At 51.8% G+C, this 18,730-nt stretch overlaps 1 protein-coding gene across 3 annotated transcripts in view; it reads right to left on the bottom strand.

Moving 5' to 3' along the window:
• PRP4K (pre-mRNA processing factor kinase PRP4K) overlaps nucleotides 1-18,730 on the bottom strand; it is a 483,201-nt gene that overhangs the window by 209,741 nt on the left and 254,730 nt on the right. For all 3 annotated transcript variants that reach the window (XR_013610604.1, XR_013610605.1, XM_078688044.1), the window contains exon 8: nucleotides 4,424-4,514. Coding sequence is in view for 1 of the 3 variants with exons in the window: in XM_078688044.1 (XP_078544170.1) it covers nucleotides 4,424-4,514 (91 nt within the window). In the remaining 2 variants the exon portion in view is untranslated. The remainder of the gene's footprint in view (nucleotides 1-4,423; nucleotides 4,515-18,730) is intronic.

Raw genomic sequence — 18,730 nt, 5'->3', positions numbered from 1 at the left:
TAATTTTAAGACCAAGCACACAACGCAACAATGTAGCACAACACACACATTTGTTTAGATGTGCATTAAAAAAAGGAAAATGTTACTTGTCCTGTAAACATCTGTTTGCAGTCTGTAGTCCTGTAGATTCTCATATACTGCATAGTGCTGCCATCTACTGTTTAGGTCTGACAGCTGCATAGCAGTTTTTTGAGTAACAAAATGCATTGTGACTTCTCCTTTAGTGGAATACGAGTATGTGGACTGACTCCATGTTGGATTGTTTTCGCACAGCAGGTTAGAGTATGTATGGAAGGAACAGCTGTTTTGTTCATTCAGAAAATAAATGAGCAACAAAAGTCGCCTTTAAATCTTGTTTTAATCTGGACACGTTTGCTGTCTTTTCAAGGACAGAGGTCAAATGTCAGTTTGTCTTTTTTCTAATTGTTTCTTATCTTATCATAGAAAATGGTGTTTACTTTCCCTTCTCTTATTACAGTTAGAGGCTTTTGTCAAGTGAGCTGTCCGACAAACATTGTGAAACAAATCGCTGTGTTTTCTAACACACAACATTTAAACAGCTTGTAAATCAATACTACAAGTATTTCAAAATAGATCAGGAATTACAAAAAAGAAATTGTAATTCAAAAGTATGATGCAAAACAAACCAGAACATTTACTTTGTGATGTCCATATGATAAATATTAGCAGAAACTTGGTTTTCAGACTTTATACACTATATCGTTTTATCAGTAAAATCACCTGTTAGTGGGAAATGTTGTGGCCATTTCAATGGAAAATCTGCTGAATGCAAATAATTGTGCTACCACTTCATGCTTCAGGTATGTATTTATTAAAAGATTTGAGAACATTCCTGCCTTTGCCCCCACCCTGATGTCAATGGGGTTAATGAATGTAGGAAGCTGTCTCTTTATTTATGTGGTAGGACAATAGGTGGCTATACCAAGCACAGAGTCCAAAGAGTCCCCAAAAGTGTACAGGGCTCAATGTAAACCCAGAGTGCTCTATTAGTAGTAGTGTGGGAGAACAGCCCTAGGCCTATCACAGAGGAATGAAAGACATTTATTGCGCACACATTGACCAATCACTGAACAAGACTCAAAAAGGAGAGCCACACCAATTTTGGAAAAATAAGCTTTGTTCAATTTTTATTTTAAGACCAAGAACTTCGCAAAACGGTAAAAACGTTTTTCAGGTAAAATACTTTAGTCTTTTAAAAGTCAACAGTGCAATTGTCAAACATTGCAATGTTATCCTATGGAGGAAAACCGCAATGCAGTTTCACGGGTAAGTACCCAACTTACAGTTCCAGCCTTCAGGGTTTGAGATCAGCAGAGGGCAAGGTTCAGGTAAGCACAAAGTCTGCACCACCAGCGGCACAGAGGCGGCCGGGTGGAGCGATCAAATTCGGAGCCGGGCCCAATTCGTTTCAATGTAGGCTGTGGGTGCTTGAAGCCACACTGCTGCAGGTAAGTAGATCGATTGCAGGGGCAGAGGTTTAGGGCAAGCACCTGGGCGGGGCTGGGGTTGTTTACCCACAAAGCAGCGCTAGTCATATGCCACCAGTGGCACAGGGTCAGCCGGGTGCAGCATGCAAATACAGCATCGGGTGCCCTATGCTTTTCAATGGAAAAACTCAAGATGGTTAAAAATGCTGCAGCCGTTGCCCCGGAGGCTGCATAGAGGAAACCAGTGACAGCAGAGGTAAGTTGAGGTGTTGTGGGTAGCAGGGCTACCGTCTATTCAGCTCACCTAGGTCCAGGGGCTTTGGGTGCAGTGATGCCCTTTGACGTTGGATTCTTCTCACCGGAGACGGTCGCGGTGAGCCTTTGGATTCAGTCTGCACGTGTCGTTGTGGAGTCTATCAGGATTCAGCCAATGCTGGACTTGAGGTCAGGATTGCTGGGGTTCCTGTTCTGGATCAATGGACCATCTCGACATGGGCCAGAGGAGTCTGGTACAGAGTGGGCAGGACTTCCGGTTCCAGAGGGCACTAGAGTCCTTTGTGTAGGTTTCTTGTGGACAGATCCGCTGTCCTCTGGAGTTCTGGTCTTTATTAAAGAGCAGGTCAGTCCTCCTCAGGTTCTGGAAGTCGCTGGCTGCAGGACAGGCGTTTTCTTTTGCAGGGTCTTGGAAGCTGGAGACAGGCCAGTAAGGCTGTGGCTAAGTCAGAAGGCGTCTTCAGGCTGCGCTGCACGGCATCTTCTTTGTCCTTCTTAGGTTGGCAGGAACCAGTTTCCAGGACTGGGAGAGCCACCGAAATACTAATTTTAGAGGCGTGTTAGGAGAGTAGCAGGTAGGGCCAGTGGGCACCTTACCTGGGGTGGCTACACCCTCAATTATGCCGCCCTCCTGTGGAAGAGGGCATAGTCCTAGCCCTGAATGGAGGTGTACCCCCATCCTCAAAATGGTGGAGACTGCTAGACGTGCTTCATCTCGTCTCCCCCACCTTCAAGTTGGAGCTGGCAGAGATGGGCAGACGTATTCTTCTAGATTTTCCCGCTAGTTTCCGGCCAAAGTGGGGGTTTAAACCGGGGGCTGCCATCTACTGCTAGTAGCAGAGGCTGGGGGTCGCATTACAAATGCGTCTGGCCTTTGAAGATTCCCTCTCGAGCAATGTGTCCATCCTGGAGTAGGAGATGTGACACATCTGTCCAGGATGTGTATTGTTTCTGGTCCCAGAGAGAAGAGACTCTCGACCCAGGGGTCCAAAAACATGTCTGGTGTTAGCAGGCTGCCTACAGCCAATCTGTAACCACACTAGGGTGGGTAGGTATTCAAGGGGCTAATCTGAGGTGCCCTCTAAGTACACGGTTCAGCAAATCCCACATTGGCATCAATGTGGGTGTATGGACAGCATTAGTTTGGTATCAAACACCCCTGTGTTCAGTGAAGCAATCATGTGCTGTGAAACTCGAGTTGTCGAGTTTCCAGCCAATGTACTCTCTATGGCTTTCCTGCAATTACAACATTAAGGAACAGAACCTTATATTGTAGGGGCATATCTGCTCATGCCGATATGCGCACACCTGTGATATAGGGCACCCTTCCTTAGGGTCTGCTAGACGGGTGAATTATCTATATCTGAGGCTTTGCTAGTTGGCATGGGACACACGCAGTGTGCCATGTCGACTTTGTCTGCATCAGGCCATGCATGCTGCAGTGGCAGTCTGCATGGCCTAGGCGAGGGGTTCCTTTGAGAACTTCTTCAGTCCCAATGTCCTAGGTACCCAAGTACCATTTACCAGGGGCTTACAGGGGGTCTGAAGGGCCAATTGCACACCAGTTTATAGTGAAGAAGCACTGGCACAAGAGACCTGGTTGGCAGGAACCCTGTGCACTACAATCAAACCACATCATTTTCCAGGCACAAAGTGGGGGCTAGCCTTGTCAAAAGAGGCACTTTCTCACAATGAACTAAGAGGCAAGTCAGCGATCACGGGTATCTTATATGTGGCTAGATTGGCATTCTATATGCATCAAAAGTTTAGTCTATTAAATCAAAGTAAAGTGTTTTTTGTACAGCAGATATGCTGAACACGAGTATTTGAAGGTGCTCTCATAAGTGATAAAGAAGAAAATGGTGGCTCAGTGAATTAAAATAAGTGCCCTCTGGGTGCATATCTTAATAAATGTATTACTGGCATCAGTATGTATTTATTAAGACAAGGTGTTTGATACCAACACCATAGGTTTCAGTAAAGTCATCAAGTAGCTGAGGGAACTCATAATGACCATTGCCCAGTACATATACTGAAGATGGATTCCCTGTCCACTTGTATTATCTAGCAATTGAACTAGACACCACAGAGCCATATCTGCTCATGGAGATATGTCTTTGCATGTAATATAATAAACCCTGCCTTAGGGCTAGAAGGCCAGCTTTAGGGGTGACTTAAATATAATGCATGAGTTTCTGTAGGCATGGCACATAGGGTGTGTGCCATGCCGTGTTTTCACATTTGTCTGCACCATTTCATTGCAGTTACTTTGTTTTACGGAAAGAGCATTGGCACTGGGGACCTGGTTAGCAGGAAGCCAGTGAACTTTAGTCAAAATGACATTAAATATCAGGCAAAACTTCGGCGTGATCATATCAAATAGGGGCACTTCTCTTCACTAACAGAATACTGATAACGGCAATGAATTCCAAAAGATCACAGAATGCTTAAGCCCTAGGCAACTGCCCATGCTGAGCATAAACTTCTTCTCTATGTGCAGCAATTAAATCCCAAGGTATTTGAGGTAATCTGGCTTCCACCTAACACCTAATTCGGATTTCTACTTCTTTGTAGCCCTCTCAATACCACCAAGAGGAAGAGTCCGATTTCTGTCCAGTTAATGTGAAGTCCCAATACATTCCGAAAAGTTCCAGTTCTTAACTTAATATAGAATTATAAATAGAAAAATGAAAAATACTTACGATAGTAGCCTTCAGCATCAGTCCAGTTATCTCTGAGGTTGGGGTTTTCTTTGAAGTCTTTTCCAATACCAGCAGCTCTGAATCGTGCACTCTGAGAAAAATAATTTTAATATATTAGGTGTTTACTTTGTAATTATTGAATATAGTCACATACAGAATTCTGAGTCCTCAGGCTTTGCATCCTAACACCTGAGGAGAAGCGGGGTCAAAATCACTTAAGAACAAACACAAGTAGAAGTCGAGAAAATAATCTACATTTGAATCTGAGCCTAGCTTAAGAATTTGGAGAAAGAAAGCATCCTTCATATAAAGCACAAGTTCTTGTTCTCTGCTGGAAGACAGAACCATGTATTAATGAACAAGTTACTTACCTTCGGTGGGGGGGCGTGGCTTGGCAAGCCACGATGGCGGCTGTGTCTTGCTGAGGCTCCGCGATCGGGCTAGCATCTTGCCCATTTCCCATGATCGCCGGGAGCCTCAGCCTTTCCATACCTACTCCTGGACGACTCACCTGCAGTGCGGTGACTTCTGCCCTCGTCTGGGGAACTGCAGACGGACGACAGCCACGGATCCGTCCCTCTCCGCACCCGGAGCGGAGTGCCGAGCGCACAAGATGGCGGGCGCGACTCCCTCTGCCTACCGGGAGCGCCTCTGAGACTCGGTCCCTGAAGCGGCGACCATCGTGGGACAGGAATATTGCCGGCTCCGGTGCCCGGTGGGGAGCGCGGCAGCTGGACCTCGGACTTTCGGTCCGGTACTATTGCCCACATTATCTCGACGCACAAGATGGCGGCCGCACTAACGCAGATCCATAGCGCCGGCGCCTCTTCGCGTCTGGGAGCCTGATCTTCCCAGCACACCGCCGCGGACAGCGGAGCACCAGCGGAGATCCCACCCGTGTGGCGCTGGACCCACCGAACGACCACGATCCCTCCTGAGGGCGGTAGGTGTACGCCCCCCTCCCCCCCTGAGCCGCGGTGCCGGTGATCCGGCGGCCCCCCTGTCCCCTCTGGGGTCCAGTCACGATCCGCATTGGCCCCTGCTCGGGGGAGGGGAGCTGGTTCACGCCTAAATCCTCGTGTGTCCTGGTGGACCCAGATGCCTGACTCTGTAATGGCGCCCATGGGTGTCGTGGCACCGTGACTGATGTGAGAACCACCCTGGGGGCACGGAGCTCTACTGGCCCTGAGGCGGTGGCACGCCACGCCGTAAGACACTCTTCAACCTGAGACCTTCCCTGGGCCCGGATCGTCTGTTCCTTGGCCCCCGGAGTTACCTGGAGGGCGGAGCTGCCCGCCGGAGAGGAGGGAGCATTGGATCCGACCCTAACGGGGGCGCCTAATCTCCGAAGGGCCTCTGGCCTCTGGACTGTGGTGGCAGTGCCCCTCTACTGCCCTCCTCCTAGCACCCGAAAAGTCGCCCCCTGCGGCTGCGAGCTCCTAAGGGTGTCCTGACCAACAGTGGGGCCCCCCAGTGGGAGGACAGAACCCGCCCCGGGACCGCAAAAGACTGTGTACTCACCCTATGCTGAGCTCCTATCTATCTGACCATACCAAAGGAAGGCGGCCTGCTGAACGCGATATACACAGGAGCCGGGGCCCCCCCCCCCCCATTTCCATCAGCACTCATGGGGAAAACGAATGCCGCAAAATGCTCGGCGGTCCCCGAGACGGCCCCCGAGAGGATGCCACAAACGAGGACATGGACGCAGGCCCATGCGTCGCAGACCGACCCTACACTGTCGGCAAAGCTGGATCAGGTGTTGGCGGCAATTGAATTGTTCCGCCTATCGATGGAGGAGCGGCTGGGAGCTCTGACGACGGACATTAGTCTAATCCGCGACGACCACCGCAAGTTGGCGGATTGGGTGAAGGAGGGAGAGCGGATCGTGACCGAGCTACAGCCTGCGGTGAAATCGCAGACAGCGGAACTGAAGGAGGTCCTACACCGTGTGGCGGCCCTCGAGGAACGCACGGTGGACTTGGAAGGACGCTCAAGGAGATGTAACATTCGCGTTCTGGGTCTACCGGAAGGGATTGAGAACTCGGACCCTCTGACGTACATGGAATCCTGGACCAAATCTTTCACGCCTGAGGCAGACAGGACGGCGTACTTCTCCATTGAAAGAGCCCACAGGGTCCCGGCCCGAGCACCAAAACCAGGCCTCCCTCCACGACCCATGCTGGCTAAATTTCTGCACTTCCGAGACCGCGACGCGGTGCTCCGTGCGGCCCGGACAGTCGGTCCCCTACAGGTGGAGGACCAGCATGTTATGGTGTTCCCGGACTATGCCCGAGAAGTACAGCTTCAGCGCTCCACCTACCTCGATGTCAAGAGACGCCTTCGCGCCAACGACCTTCAGTACTCCCTGCTGTTCCCGGCCCGCCTGAAAGTGCTGCACAAAGGGAAGGCCCTCTTCTTCAATACGGCGGAGGAAGCGCAGGATTGGACTGACTTTCACTGCCCAATCATTCCTAATCCTGGACCCCAGAGAGCACGCAATAACGACTTCCGGCGTTCCAGACGGCGAGGTGCGAGCCGTGCTCGATCGGGTCGCCCCAGAGACCAGGAGTCACCCCCCAAGGGCTCACCCGACCTCGCGCAAATCATGCAAGAACGACGAGACGCCTTGAAAGCGGTGTCCGGCCTACATACGTCGCCCACGACCTCAGATCTGGAAGGCCAACCGCACCTGTTCACCCCTGAGAAGGACCGGGACAGTGATGGAACAATGTCGGGGATCGGACCGATCTCCTCCCCCCTTGTAGCGGTACACACCCTGGAAGCTACCCTGGCCAGCTGATCTGGCACCTCCTCCTGAGGAAAGGACTACCTACTGTTATATCCTTCTCATGGTGTTCTGTTGTGCTGCGCGACGTCTAGGAGCCTAGACTGTTTGTCATTTGCTTGTAAGCGCTAATGTGCGATAGACGCTTCTCCTGCAAGAGCCTGACCCGCGCGCAAGCCCAGCGACGACACATGCTGCCACCCCCGCAGTTATTCGTTGTATTTCTCCCCAAGTGGGACACTAGTTTGGATATGTCACCCCCGGTGAGATATCCCCAGTATTGGGACTGTTATGTCACCCCCGGTGAGATATCCCCAGTATTGGGACTGTTTCCCACCTACCGTTCTGTTTATTGTTACTCCCCTTAGTCCCTCCCCTATGACTGTGGAAGCTCGGCGCGTAGGAACACGTATGTCACATGCACACCGACGGCCGTCGGGGGCTGCAGGGGGTTCCCTCTCCCACTCACGACACCCTAAGTATGGCAGTCTCATGCACAGACGTTAACGTCCTGACACTGAATGTACGAGGCCTACACACACCCAGCAAACGGTACTCGGTTTACTCATATATTAGGCGCATGTCAGCCAATATAGCGTTTCTGCAGGAGACACATATTAATACCACCGAACTCACCCGCTTACAAGTCAAATGGCGAGGTGTCCTCTGTGCCACACACTATTCAGCATTTGCGCGCGGCGCTTTAATTTGGGTCAGGCCTGGCACTCCCTTCCGGGAACTTCGGCGGGTGGTAGATCGAGAGGGCCGGTATGCGCTTTTGGAAGGGGTGCTCGATGGCCAGGGTATACTCCTTGGAAGCATATATGCCCCCAACACAGATCAGGACAAATTCTGGGACCACCTCACAGGCGTTCTAGCCCAGTTCACTACAGTTCCATGGGTACTGGGAGGCGACTAACTGTACACTAGACCCCGCCCTGGATCGCTCACATCCTCCCCCCACACACTCCCCGGCCCCTCGACAGGCAGACCTCTTCAGGGCATGGACCACGCACTGGGCACTCACTGACGCATGGCGACACCTACACCCACTTGCCCGCGTTTACTCCTTCCACTCGATCCCGCATAACCTCAGGGTCCGCCTGGACCGTTTCCTTTGCTCTGCGCCGATCCTCCCTAAGATCGCATCTGCAGATTACTTGGGTCGGATCCTATCGGATCATGATGCCCACGTCATTCGGCTGAACTGGCGCCCCCCGCGCCCGCCAGTCCCCACCTGGCGCCTCCCTAGAGACTGCCTCACGGACCCAGTGTTCAGAGACGCACACAAATCCAGCATCCAAGACTATTTCGCACACAACACAGACACGGCATCGTCAGTACTGGTGGAATGGGACGCTTTTAAAGTGGTGGCCAGGGGCGAATGCATCCAACAGGTAGTCGGGGTTCGCCGCACCCTGGAACGGATGCTCCAGACCTCAGAGCGGTCTCTGGCCGCACTCACTACACAGCCTGACGACTCAGAGGAGCACGCCATACTCACGGCCAAGGCTAAGACGGATTATCAGGCGGCCTGCGCTGACCTCAGAAAGTACAATTTTAGAGCTTATGCCTCTAGGGTGCATAAGGACAGAGACAAAACTGGCGCGCTCCTGGCCTGGATGGCGAGGCAAGATACCGTAATCAAGCCGATCACGGATATTATCAATCCAGACGGCGTACTGGTGCGCTCCCAAGCCGATATCCTCCTGGCGTTCCAGCGACACTATACACAAGTGTACGGAACTCCGACCCACTGTTCCCCTTTTTCCGTGGATAGTTTTTTGGACCCACTGACGCTACCTACAATATCGGAAGCAGATAAGCACACCCTCGACACCAAGATAAAACCCCCTGACATCACCCAGGCGATTCGTGCCATGTCCCGGAATAAAGCGCCAGGACTGGACGGCTTCCCGCTGGAATACTACTCGACATTCTCTCCCCTGGTGGTCCCCCGTTTGTCGCGGGTGTTCGGGGCGTCCCTTCAACTGGGGAGATTGCCCCAGTCACTGCGGGAATCCGTGATCGTCCCCTTCCCTAAGCCCCACAGAGACCCACTCCACATGGGATCGTACCGCCCCATCACGCTCCTATCGGCTGACTGTAAAATTCTGGGGAAAATTCTAGCTGATCGTTATGCACAGGTCATACGCCCACTGGTCCACCCCGACCAATGTGGCTTTGTTCCGGGAAGGAACACCTCCCAGAACCTTCGCCGAGTTTTCCATGTACAGGATCAGGTGCGTGGCAGATTTCCTCGCGCCGCCTGTCTCATTATGGACCTGGAGAAGGCATTTGATACCCTCACCTGGCCCTATCTTTTCTCGGTCTTGCAGCGCCTTAATGTTGGCCCGACGCTTGTAGCATACACGCGCCTCTTGTATACTGATTTGACTACGCGTGTCCGCATCGGGAAACGTATATCACCAGCGTTCGAGGTTCGGCGAGGCACGCGACAGGGGTGCCCCCTGTCGCCTCTTTTATTTGCACTGGCGGTCGAGCCGCTGGCGGTGAGACTACGCCTAGAGGGCGCGGAATGGGGCATCCCGCTAGCGGACAGCACCCACAGTGTCTCCATGTACGCGGACGATCTCCTCATATACGTCCGAGACATTGAAACGGACCTGACCGCTATTGGGGCGACATTGGAGGAATTCGCGAATGCCTCCGGATTACAGGTGAACTGGGACAAATCCACGGTCTACCCCTTGCACCCGAGCCTGCCCCCCCGGGAAGTCGAGCTCGGAGCACATAAACTCTCGTGGTCCACGGAAGCCCCCCGCTACCTTGGTGTCCGCATGTATCATTCCCCAGCGGACCTTTTCGCGGGGAACCACTGCAAAGCACTTGCCAGCCTGCGCCCGGCGGTTGCCTTCTGGAATAAACTCCCACTAGCCCCAATAGGTCGGATTGCACTGGCTAAAATGATAATGCTCCCCCGGCTCCTATACCACTTCACGAATTTGCCAGTGGTGCCGCCCAGATCTTTTTTCCGCGACGTTGACTCCCTCCTAGGGACCCTTATCTGGGGCGAGGGCCGACACCGGGTCGCCCTGCGAACCCTCCAACTTCCCACGACGCTGGGAGGGCTCGGAGCTCCATCCTTCGAGTCATACTTCCTTGCAGCGCAGCTCCAGTGGCTGTCGTACTGGACGGCGGACCGTTACCCTCAGGAAACTGTCACCTCGACCGGTAGAATCGCGACCCCGGAACTCACCCGTCTACTACTCCCGGGCACCAAGCCACGGCGCACATACCCCCTCCAAGTGGCGATAGCGCGCCGGTGCATGATGCGGATCCACCGAATGTCCCCCGCTCGACCTCCGTACTCTCCGCTCTTACCGCTGATAGGCAGCCCCAGGCAAGACTCTTACTTCACGACTCCGTTCTTCGCCGGATGGTCGCTCTGTGGCATCACGGATCTGGAGTCGCTCTTTGAGGAAGGCCAGCTAAAAACACTTGACCGTCTGACCGCTGAATATGGGCTCCCCCCGGGCCAATTTCTCAGATATCGACAGCTGATTGAGGGATTCCGACCCCATTTCGACCTTCGCACGGGCGAGCCAGACACGCATCCAGTCATACACACTATCCTACGTATGGGGGTGGGACGTCATTTGGTCACCTGGTTGTACAAATCCATCCGAGAACTCTCACATGCTCCCCTGACGACCTTGCGCACTACATGGGAGGAGGACATAGGCCGCGTGCTGCACGACTCTGAGTGGACTAAGGCGTTGGAGGCCCCCAAACGCGTCTCTAGGAATGCCCGCTTCAAGAATATCCAATACTATATCCTACACAGGGCGTACCTCACCCCAGCGCGTTTACAGAAATTCTATCCCTCCACGTCCTTCCTATGCCCCAGATGCTGCGCCCCTACTGCAGATTTTCGTCATATGTTTTGGAGCTGCCCCGACCTCCATTCCTTTTGGCGGGCGGTACATGACACCTTGTCGGAACTGACTGGCCTCACCACGTTATCCACCTGGGAGTCTAGCGCACTAGGCATCTTTCATGTCCCTAAGCGGGTTCCAGTACATAGACGCTTCGTGTCCTTAGCGCTCCTGTTAGCGAACAGATGCATTACCATGCGCTGGCGATCCCCGGAGGGTCCCCCTATAGCAGCCTGGACGGGGGCGGTCAGTAAATGGGCGGCGGCGGAAGAGGATGCTCTCAGAGAGGAAGAAGCCAGGGGTGCGCGTAAATTTCCCATATCCATGGAATGGGCCATGCTCCTCCACAGTTTCCGACAGTCCTTCACTGTGAGTGAACCACCTACCCCTTCCCCTCCCCTCCCCTCCCAGTCCGTGAAGACCGATAGCATCTGCCTGATGTCTTCCCCCCCCTCCCCAGAACACGCTCCTGACTACCTGCTCGCCCCTCTGGAACGCAGGCTGATTGACCCACTGGGTCCCCCCCCCCCCCCCTTGACGCCCGTCGCTAGTATCCCCCTACTTTGACCTTGCTGGCGCCCGCACGCTTCCCTCCCACGGTTTTGTTCCCCCCTGTTCTCTGGTAGCACCGTTCATGGGCAGTACAGGCCCCGATCCAACGCCTTAGAGACCGGAACTTACTTACATGTTATCGTCCACTGTTTTTTTTGGCTATGCGGGTTCACCGTCTCCCGACCGATAGACATGGCTATACGACCAGCACGGCTTGATCGAGGAATTGTATATTTGCACCAGTTGTATAAACCAAAAATGTTGCACGCATGGCCGAATGTTGAGGCCAAGTCGGCTGATAATTTTTACTGTACCTGTTTACTTTGATGCAACAATAAAACAAATTTAAAAAAAAAAAAAAGTTACTTACCTTCGGTAGTGCATTATATGGTAGAGACTATCTAGCTGCAGATTCCTTACCTTTGAATTTCCAAGGTGCCAGGCTGGATCTGGAAACTGTTGCTGAGCAATTACCCTTGCGCGCGAAATCGGGTGGCTCCATTGATTCGGCTCCGCGTGATGTCGTTAGTTTCGGTTAGGACGTTGCGGTGCCTATATAGGTGCCACCCAGGTGCGTGGACGTCAGTACTTTTCCACACCACGACAGAAGCACAGAGCCACAAAGTAACTGACAACTAGGGCCCTGAAAGGGGAGTAACCGTAGCCTTACAATTAAAGTCTGCATAGCGGGGAGGCATGGGTGGGGCTGTAAGGAATATGCAGCTAGATAGAGTTTCTACCAGATAATGTGTTACCTAAGGTAAGTAACTTGTTCATCTGATAGAGACTTTTAGCTGCAGATTCCTTACCTTTGAGTTAGATACCCAAGCCATAACATCCAAGAGGTGGGTTGCGGACTCAAATCCTATAATAGGAAGTCCTGCAGGACTGAACGGGAAAATGCCTGTCTCTGTGAACCCGATTGTTCCGGCAATAATGCTTGGTAAACGTGTGCAAAGATTGCAACGATGCCGGCTGACAGATGTCTTGGCCGTAGCCGTAGCCTTTCCCCTGGTGGAATGGGCCCTTAATCCCTCAGGGGGCTGCTTCTTTGCCAAGGCATAGCAGATCTTGATGCAGAGAACTACTCAGCGGGAGATGGTTCTTTTCTCCACGGCCCTTCCCTTCTTCGCTCTCATGTACCCCGCAAACAGTTGGTCATACACCCGGAACTCTTTTGTGCAGTCAAGGTAGAACAACAACGTTGTTTTTGGGTCCAGCCAGTGGAGACGCTCCTCTTCCTTTGAATATGCAGGGGAGCAAAGAAGTTGGGCAACCTGAAGGACTTATCCAGATGGAAAGGGGTCACAACCTTTCGTAAGAAAGATGCCCATGAGTGAAGCACAACTTGTCCGGAAAGGACATAAGATAAGGAGACTAGCAAGTTAACGCCTGCCACAGATGTCATCGCCATTAAGAAGGCTGTTTTGATGGTCAGCAGCTGGAGGCGACAATTGTGTGCAGGCTCAAATGATGCGCACATCGAAGTAGGTGAGGACCCAAATTAAGGTCCCACTGTGGCATGAGAAAAGGCGTAGGTGAAAATAGGTGAGTCAGCCCTTTTAGAAACCTATGTACAAAGTGAGATTTGAAGGGAGAGGGTTGGTCTGGCAGCTGCAAAAAAGCAGACAGCGCAGAAAGGTAACCCTTGACAGTTCCCAAAGCAGAGGCCTGTTGGGCAAGAGTCAGTATGAGACGTAGAGAGAGAATAAGAAAGGGTGTCAATAGAACTTTCTGTACAGTATAATACAAATTTCTGCCAACTGCAGGCGTATATGGCCGCCAGAATAATGTTACAGACTGCAAGAGAAAGGTCAAAAGCGATCAACTGTCGCCGCTCAAACTCTACACGTGGAGTCGTGGAGTTGACAGGTTCGGGTGGAGAACCCTCCCCTGCTGCCGTGACGGAAGATCCTCCCGAAAGGGCAGCCTGATACGAGGATCAATGCTCATTTTCAGAAACTCTGGGTCCCAGACTCTCATTGCCCAGTCCGGAGCCACAAGGAAGTCTTTGGCCTGGTCGCTCCGGATCATCTTCAGCCTGGACAGGAGTGGTATGGGCGGAAAGGCATAACACACGCCAGAGCTCCACTTACAAAGAAAAACTTTGCCAGATTGATAGCCACCTTGGAAACTCCAGTGCGCAGTACTGCTGACACTGCGCGTTCTCTACAGAGGCGAACAAATCTAACCAAGGTTCTCCCCACGCCTGAAATAGACCTTGTGCCACCTCCCACTGGAGACACCATTCGTGATCCGCTAGGAGCCGACGGCTGAGTTTGTCCGCCCTGGCCCTCAGAGAACCTGCCAAGTGTTGTACCACCTGGGTTATGTCAGCGACGCAGGGCCTCTCGACAAAGTGTCCACGACCCCAACCCGCCCAGCTTGTTGCAGTACTACATGGAGGTGGTGTTGTCCGTGAACACCTGCACTAGCTTCCCCTTGACAGAGGGAAGAAATGCTCTCATTGCTAACCGAATAGCTCTTAACTCCAACAAGTTTATTTGAAGCCCCGTCTCTGCCAGAGACCAGTGTCCCCTGATCTCCGCCTCTCCCAGATAGCCGCCCCATCCCACAAGTGGTGCATCAGTGTGTGAAAGTGGCTCTATATATATGGACCAGAATGAGGTACAGTGTGTATATATAGAGTCCACAACCCCAGAGGTATAACAGAGGTTAAAGTCAGGACTGACCTTACTCTCAAAAGTGGTAGCTTGGTCGAGCAGTAAGGCAGTACAAGAGGACAGTGTAAAGCATTTGTTGTACACAATCAGTCAGAAAAGGATTTCACACACTCAAAAAAATGAACTCCAGGCCAATTGTTGTTATATCAAAAGATATAATGGTTTTAGTTTTAGAACCAACAGGCATAAAAATATACTTTTCTCAATACAAGTACTCTCGTGTAATTACTTTGCCAAGTAGCAATAAAGTTTGGGAACACAATAGGTACAGGGCTTGCAGAAGGCAACACAATTCTAGACACACTTTAGCATTGAGCTCAATGGGTTTTCAACATATAAGGACAGTTGATTACTATACAGATTACTTTAGTAGTTCCAGGACTAGATCCTAGATCCTAGATTCAGTCCTGGGGTCTAAACTGAAACCAATTTAGTAAAAACGTTTTGGTTACTGTAGTGAATTTTCATGAATTAAAAGCTGTTCTAAAAGTTCACACTTAGAAACTTTTCAATGTAAATCTGACAATGTTATCCAATGGGAGAAAATTCAGGTTGCAGGTAAAGTACGATCTAGTTACTTTTGTAATCCAGTACTGGGCTCCTAAATCCAGCACTGGGGTCTCAACTTAAAACAGGTAGGTAATTGCGTTTCAGTATTTCGTATGATTTTTAAAGAATATTTCAAGTTTTCAAAAGTAGACCGAAGAAATTTCATGGAAAAGCAGACAATGGATTCCTATGGAGAAAATACAGATTACGAGTAAACCCGGTAAGGATTACTTTGGCGGTTCAGTACTGGGCTACAAGGTACAGTACTGGCTTCTCCTCTGATCACAGGTGAGTACTTCGGAATTCGGGTGATTTTATATGAATATTTTTAGTTTACAAAACTTCACACGTAGAAGATTTTTAGAGTCAAACCAGTTAATGTTATCCAATGGCAGGTAAGTGAGTTATCGGTTTCCAGGTGAGTACTTGGCTGGTGAAGTCAGGGTTCAGGGCATAGACTCAGGGGTCCCCCAGGGTCAGGTAAGTACAGTTGGTTCACCCCCAGCGGCCCAGGGGCGGCCGGGTGCAGAGGTAGTTAGGCCCAATGTTATCCAATGAGGGAAAGGGGGGCTCCGGTTGGTGGCTGCTGGCTGCTCAGGGCAAATGGGGAAATAGGATAGGGTACAGGTCGCACTGCCAGGGGCACTCGGGCGGCTGGGTGCAGAGTGGTTTTGAGCAGTCAGGCGCTCGATGTTATTCAATGAGGATCTTGAAATGAGAACAAAGGCTGCAGGCTCGGGGACGAAGGATCTTCTGGAGCGACCAACACTTCGAGGTGTAAGATGGGATCTTGGAGCATAGGTAGACACCCAGGAGTTGGGCACAGAGGCCGTGGGGCGTCGGGTGCAGGGGTGTCTTTTGAGGTCGGGAAATCTTACCCCTGCTGGTCGCGGTCGATGGGGTCCTCTGTCCTGAGGCTGCAGGCGTCGCCTGGTTCGTCGAGGGGGGTCTTTGGGCACTGGACTTCGGGTCCCAGTTGCCGGGGGACGTCCTCGTGGTCCTGGATCAAACGGGCACAGGCCGAGCTCGGCGGGTGCAGAGTGGGCTGGTCCAGAGCTTCCTGGCTGGCACCAGGGGTGTTGTTGCAGCCGAGCCTCTGCTGATGGGAGTCCCAAACTTTAAGAGGGTCAAGGCAGGCAGGTCCTCTGGGTGTCCCAAGGTTGCTGTCCGCAGGAGTCGCCGGGATTAGGCAGGAGCAGGTTCCAGGATCGACAGGCCGGTAGGGCTGGGGCCGAGTCAGTGGTTGTCGTCCTGTTGTTAGCAGCTGCACGGCAGGTCGTCTTCTTCTTGATCTTCTTTCTTCTTTTCTTATCGGGATCTAAGGAAGGAAGGTTCAGGGAGCCCCTAAATACTGAATTTATGGGTGTTACAGGTAGGGCAAGGACAGGGACCAATAGGTCCCGATCCTGGGGTGGGTACACCCCCTAGTCTGCTCCTCTCCTGTGGGAGGGGGGCAGGAGCCTAGCTGTGATTGGGCAGGGCTCCCCATTTACAAGATGGCCGGAGCCCGAGGTCGTGCTTCACCTCATCTCCCCCATCTGAGGAGTGGGGTTGGCACAAGCTGGCACACCCCCGTTCCTGATGTAGTTTTTCCCGCCAGTCTTCCCGCCAGAGTGGGGGTCGGGACTGGTGGGGGCCAGTTGCTGGGTACAGTAAATGGTCTGGAGATGCTCACAGGGGTGGCATGCCTTTGAAGCTTCCCCCTGCTCATCCTGGGGGAGGAGACCTAGCACCTCGCCCACGATGTGCAGGCCCAGGAGAGCGGGGGATCTCCACCCAGGGGTCCAGCAACATGTCTGCTGTGTGGCAGCCTCTGCAGCCACTCAGCCCACGCATAGTTTGTAAGTTAGGGTTTCAGGGGGCATCTCTAAGATGCCCTCTGGTGCATTTTATATTAAATCCCACACTGGCATCAGTGCGGGTTTAATGTGCTGAGAAGTTTGGTACCAAACTTGTCAGTCTTCAGTGTAGCCATTATGGTGCTGTGGAGTTCGTAATGACAACCTCCCAGCACCATATACTCTTAATGGCATCCTTGCACTTACAGTGCCCAGGAATGGTCCTGGGTACTGTGGGGGCACAGGGCTCCTGCACCTGTGCCCACACCTCTGGCATAGGGTACCCAGCTAGAGGGGTGACTGAAGTATGCCAGGGCAGTGGGTTCTGTGGGCATGGCACACAGGGATGTGTGTCATGTCGACTCTTTGTTGAGTTCTGTACTTAAGCACTCAGCCCGCAAAGGCAGGGTGTGGGTGACAGGGTACAGGGCCCCTGAGGGTGGCACAATAGGTGCTGCAGCTCTCAGGGGTCTTCTCTGGTCACCATGCCCCGGGTACCTAGGGTACCATTTACTGGGGGCAGACAGGTGGCCAGAGATGCCAATTGGGTTTTTAGTTTCAACACAGTTTTATGGAAGGAACACAGGCCCTGGGTACCTGGTTGGCAGGAAACCAGGGCACACTCAGTCAAAGTACATCAGCAGTTCATCTGGTTAGGGAAGGGAGAGGGGTCTGCCACTGACCCAATTGCGGTTCGTCAACCACCACTGCAGAGCTCTCGCAGTTCCTATTGAGATCTGGACCATGTCAGTGAGATTTCCTCGATGCTGTGCCCATTGGAACTTCAGGTCCCACTGCAACGTTACGACCAAGATATGGTCTTTGTGACAAAGACCATTTCTTGGTCAAAACGTTGGTGGGTGGTGAAATATGGTGGCGGGATTTATGCTTGAATAAACAAGCTTCTTTGAAACCACATCGATCTCTGGAGTGCAGTGATTCTGCTTGATGAAAATTAACTACGAGGCACTGTCTGACCTCGACACCTGCACCCGTGTGTAAGAGCGGACCAGCTACAGATATATATTTTTGTATCACAAAAGAGGCGGCACAACCGGATATTTTACTGAAGCCTTGTGTGGCTGAAACACATCGGTGGGGTGAAGCGCTGATTAAAAGGCTTCAGTAAAATATCCAGTTGTGCCGCTTCTTTTGTGATACAAAATTAGTTTTGGGTCAGGATCCGACCCCTGGGCTGAGCACACACTGTCGAGCGCACTCGTGAACTGCAGGATCACATTGTGAGAAAATATATATATATATATATACACACACACCCATATGACCTCTGATGATATTGTTTTTCTTTTTACAGGTCTCCTTCCCCGCTGTTCCCTTCCTTCTCTTCCCCCGCTTGTTCACTCTAAGTCTATACACAGGAATATGACCATGGGGCTATCAGGAGGTGGGTCATAAATAGCAACATACGATCCCAAGGATTCAAGGCCTTGACATTCTTCTGGGGAGCTGCTGCGTCAGGCTGGCTGGGGTGCTGCAACTCGGTGGACCGCACCTCGTGTCTTTGAAGGCTGCAGCTGTAGGGGAGTAACTCCTCTACTCCAAGGGAGTTTCTTTAGGCAATAGGCAAAGCATTGGCAGCTCTAGTGGTAAGTAACTGCAACAATAACCCGGTTCTCTACAGTTGCCCTAACATCCATCATGTCCTTCTACCTTATCACCCTCGCTTTCTCCAAAAACCTACAAGTACTATATAACTCCGACATACGCTTACCACTTCTGCTAGGTTCCAAATACTCTGCTTCAGGAAAATCTGCGCACGTTTCCTTCTCTACCACCAAGTAACTAAGCAATAGTCTAATAATGAGTAAGCTTGATTTCTACAATAGCTTAACACATCTCCCACCTTCAACACAAAGTAATACATTTTGCTAGCGTAACATTGTACAAAGTACCACATTTCTCACCTACCTACTTCAACTAGGATGCTGCTCAACAAAACAGTCCAATCTAACCGAAAGGCACACTCAGTCTGTGTC

The sequence above is a fragment of the Lissotriton helveticus genome, chromosome 4_1 (assembly GCF_964261635.1).
Source record: "Lissotriton helveticus chromosome 4_1, aLisHel1.1, whole genome shotgun sequence".
NCBI lineage: Eukaryota > Metazoa > Chordata > Amphibia > Caudata > Salamandridae > Lissotriton > Lissotriton helveticus.
Note: the sequence above shows the minus strand (reverse complement) of the source record. Positions and strands in the feature narration are given on the sequence as shown.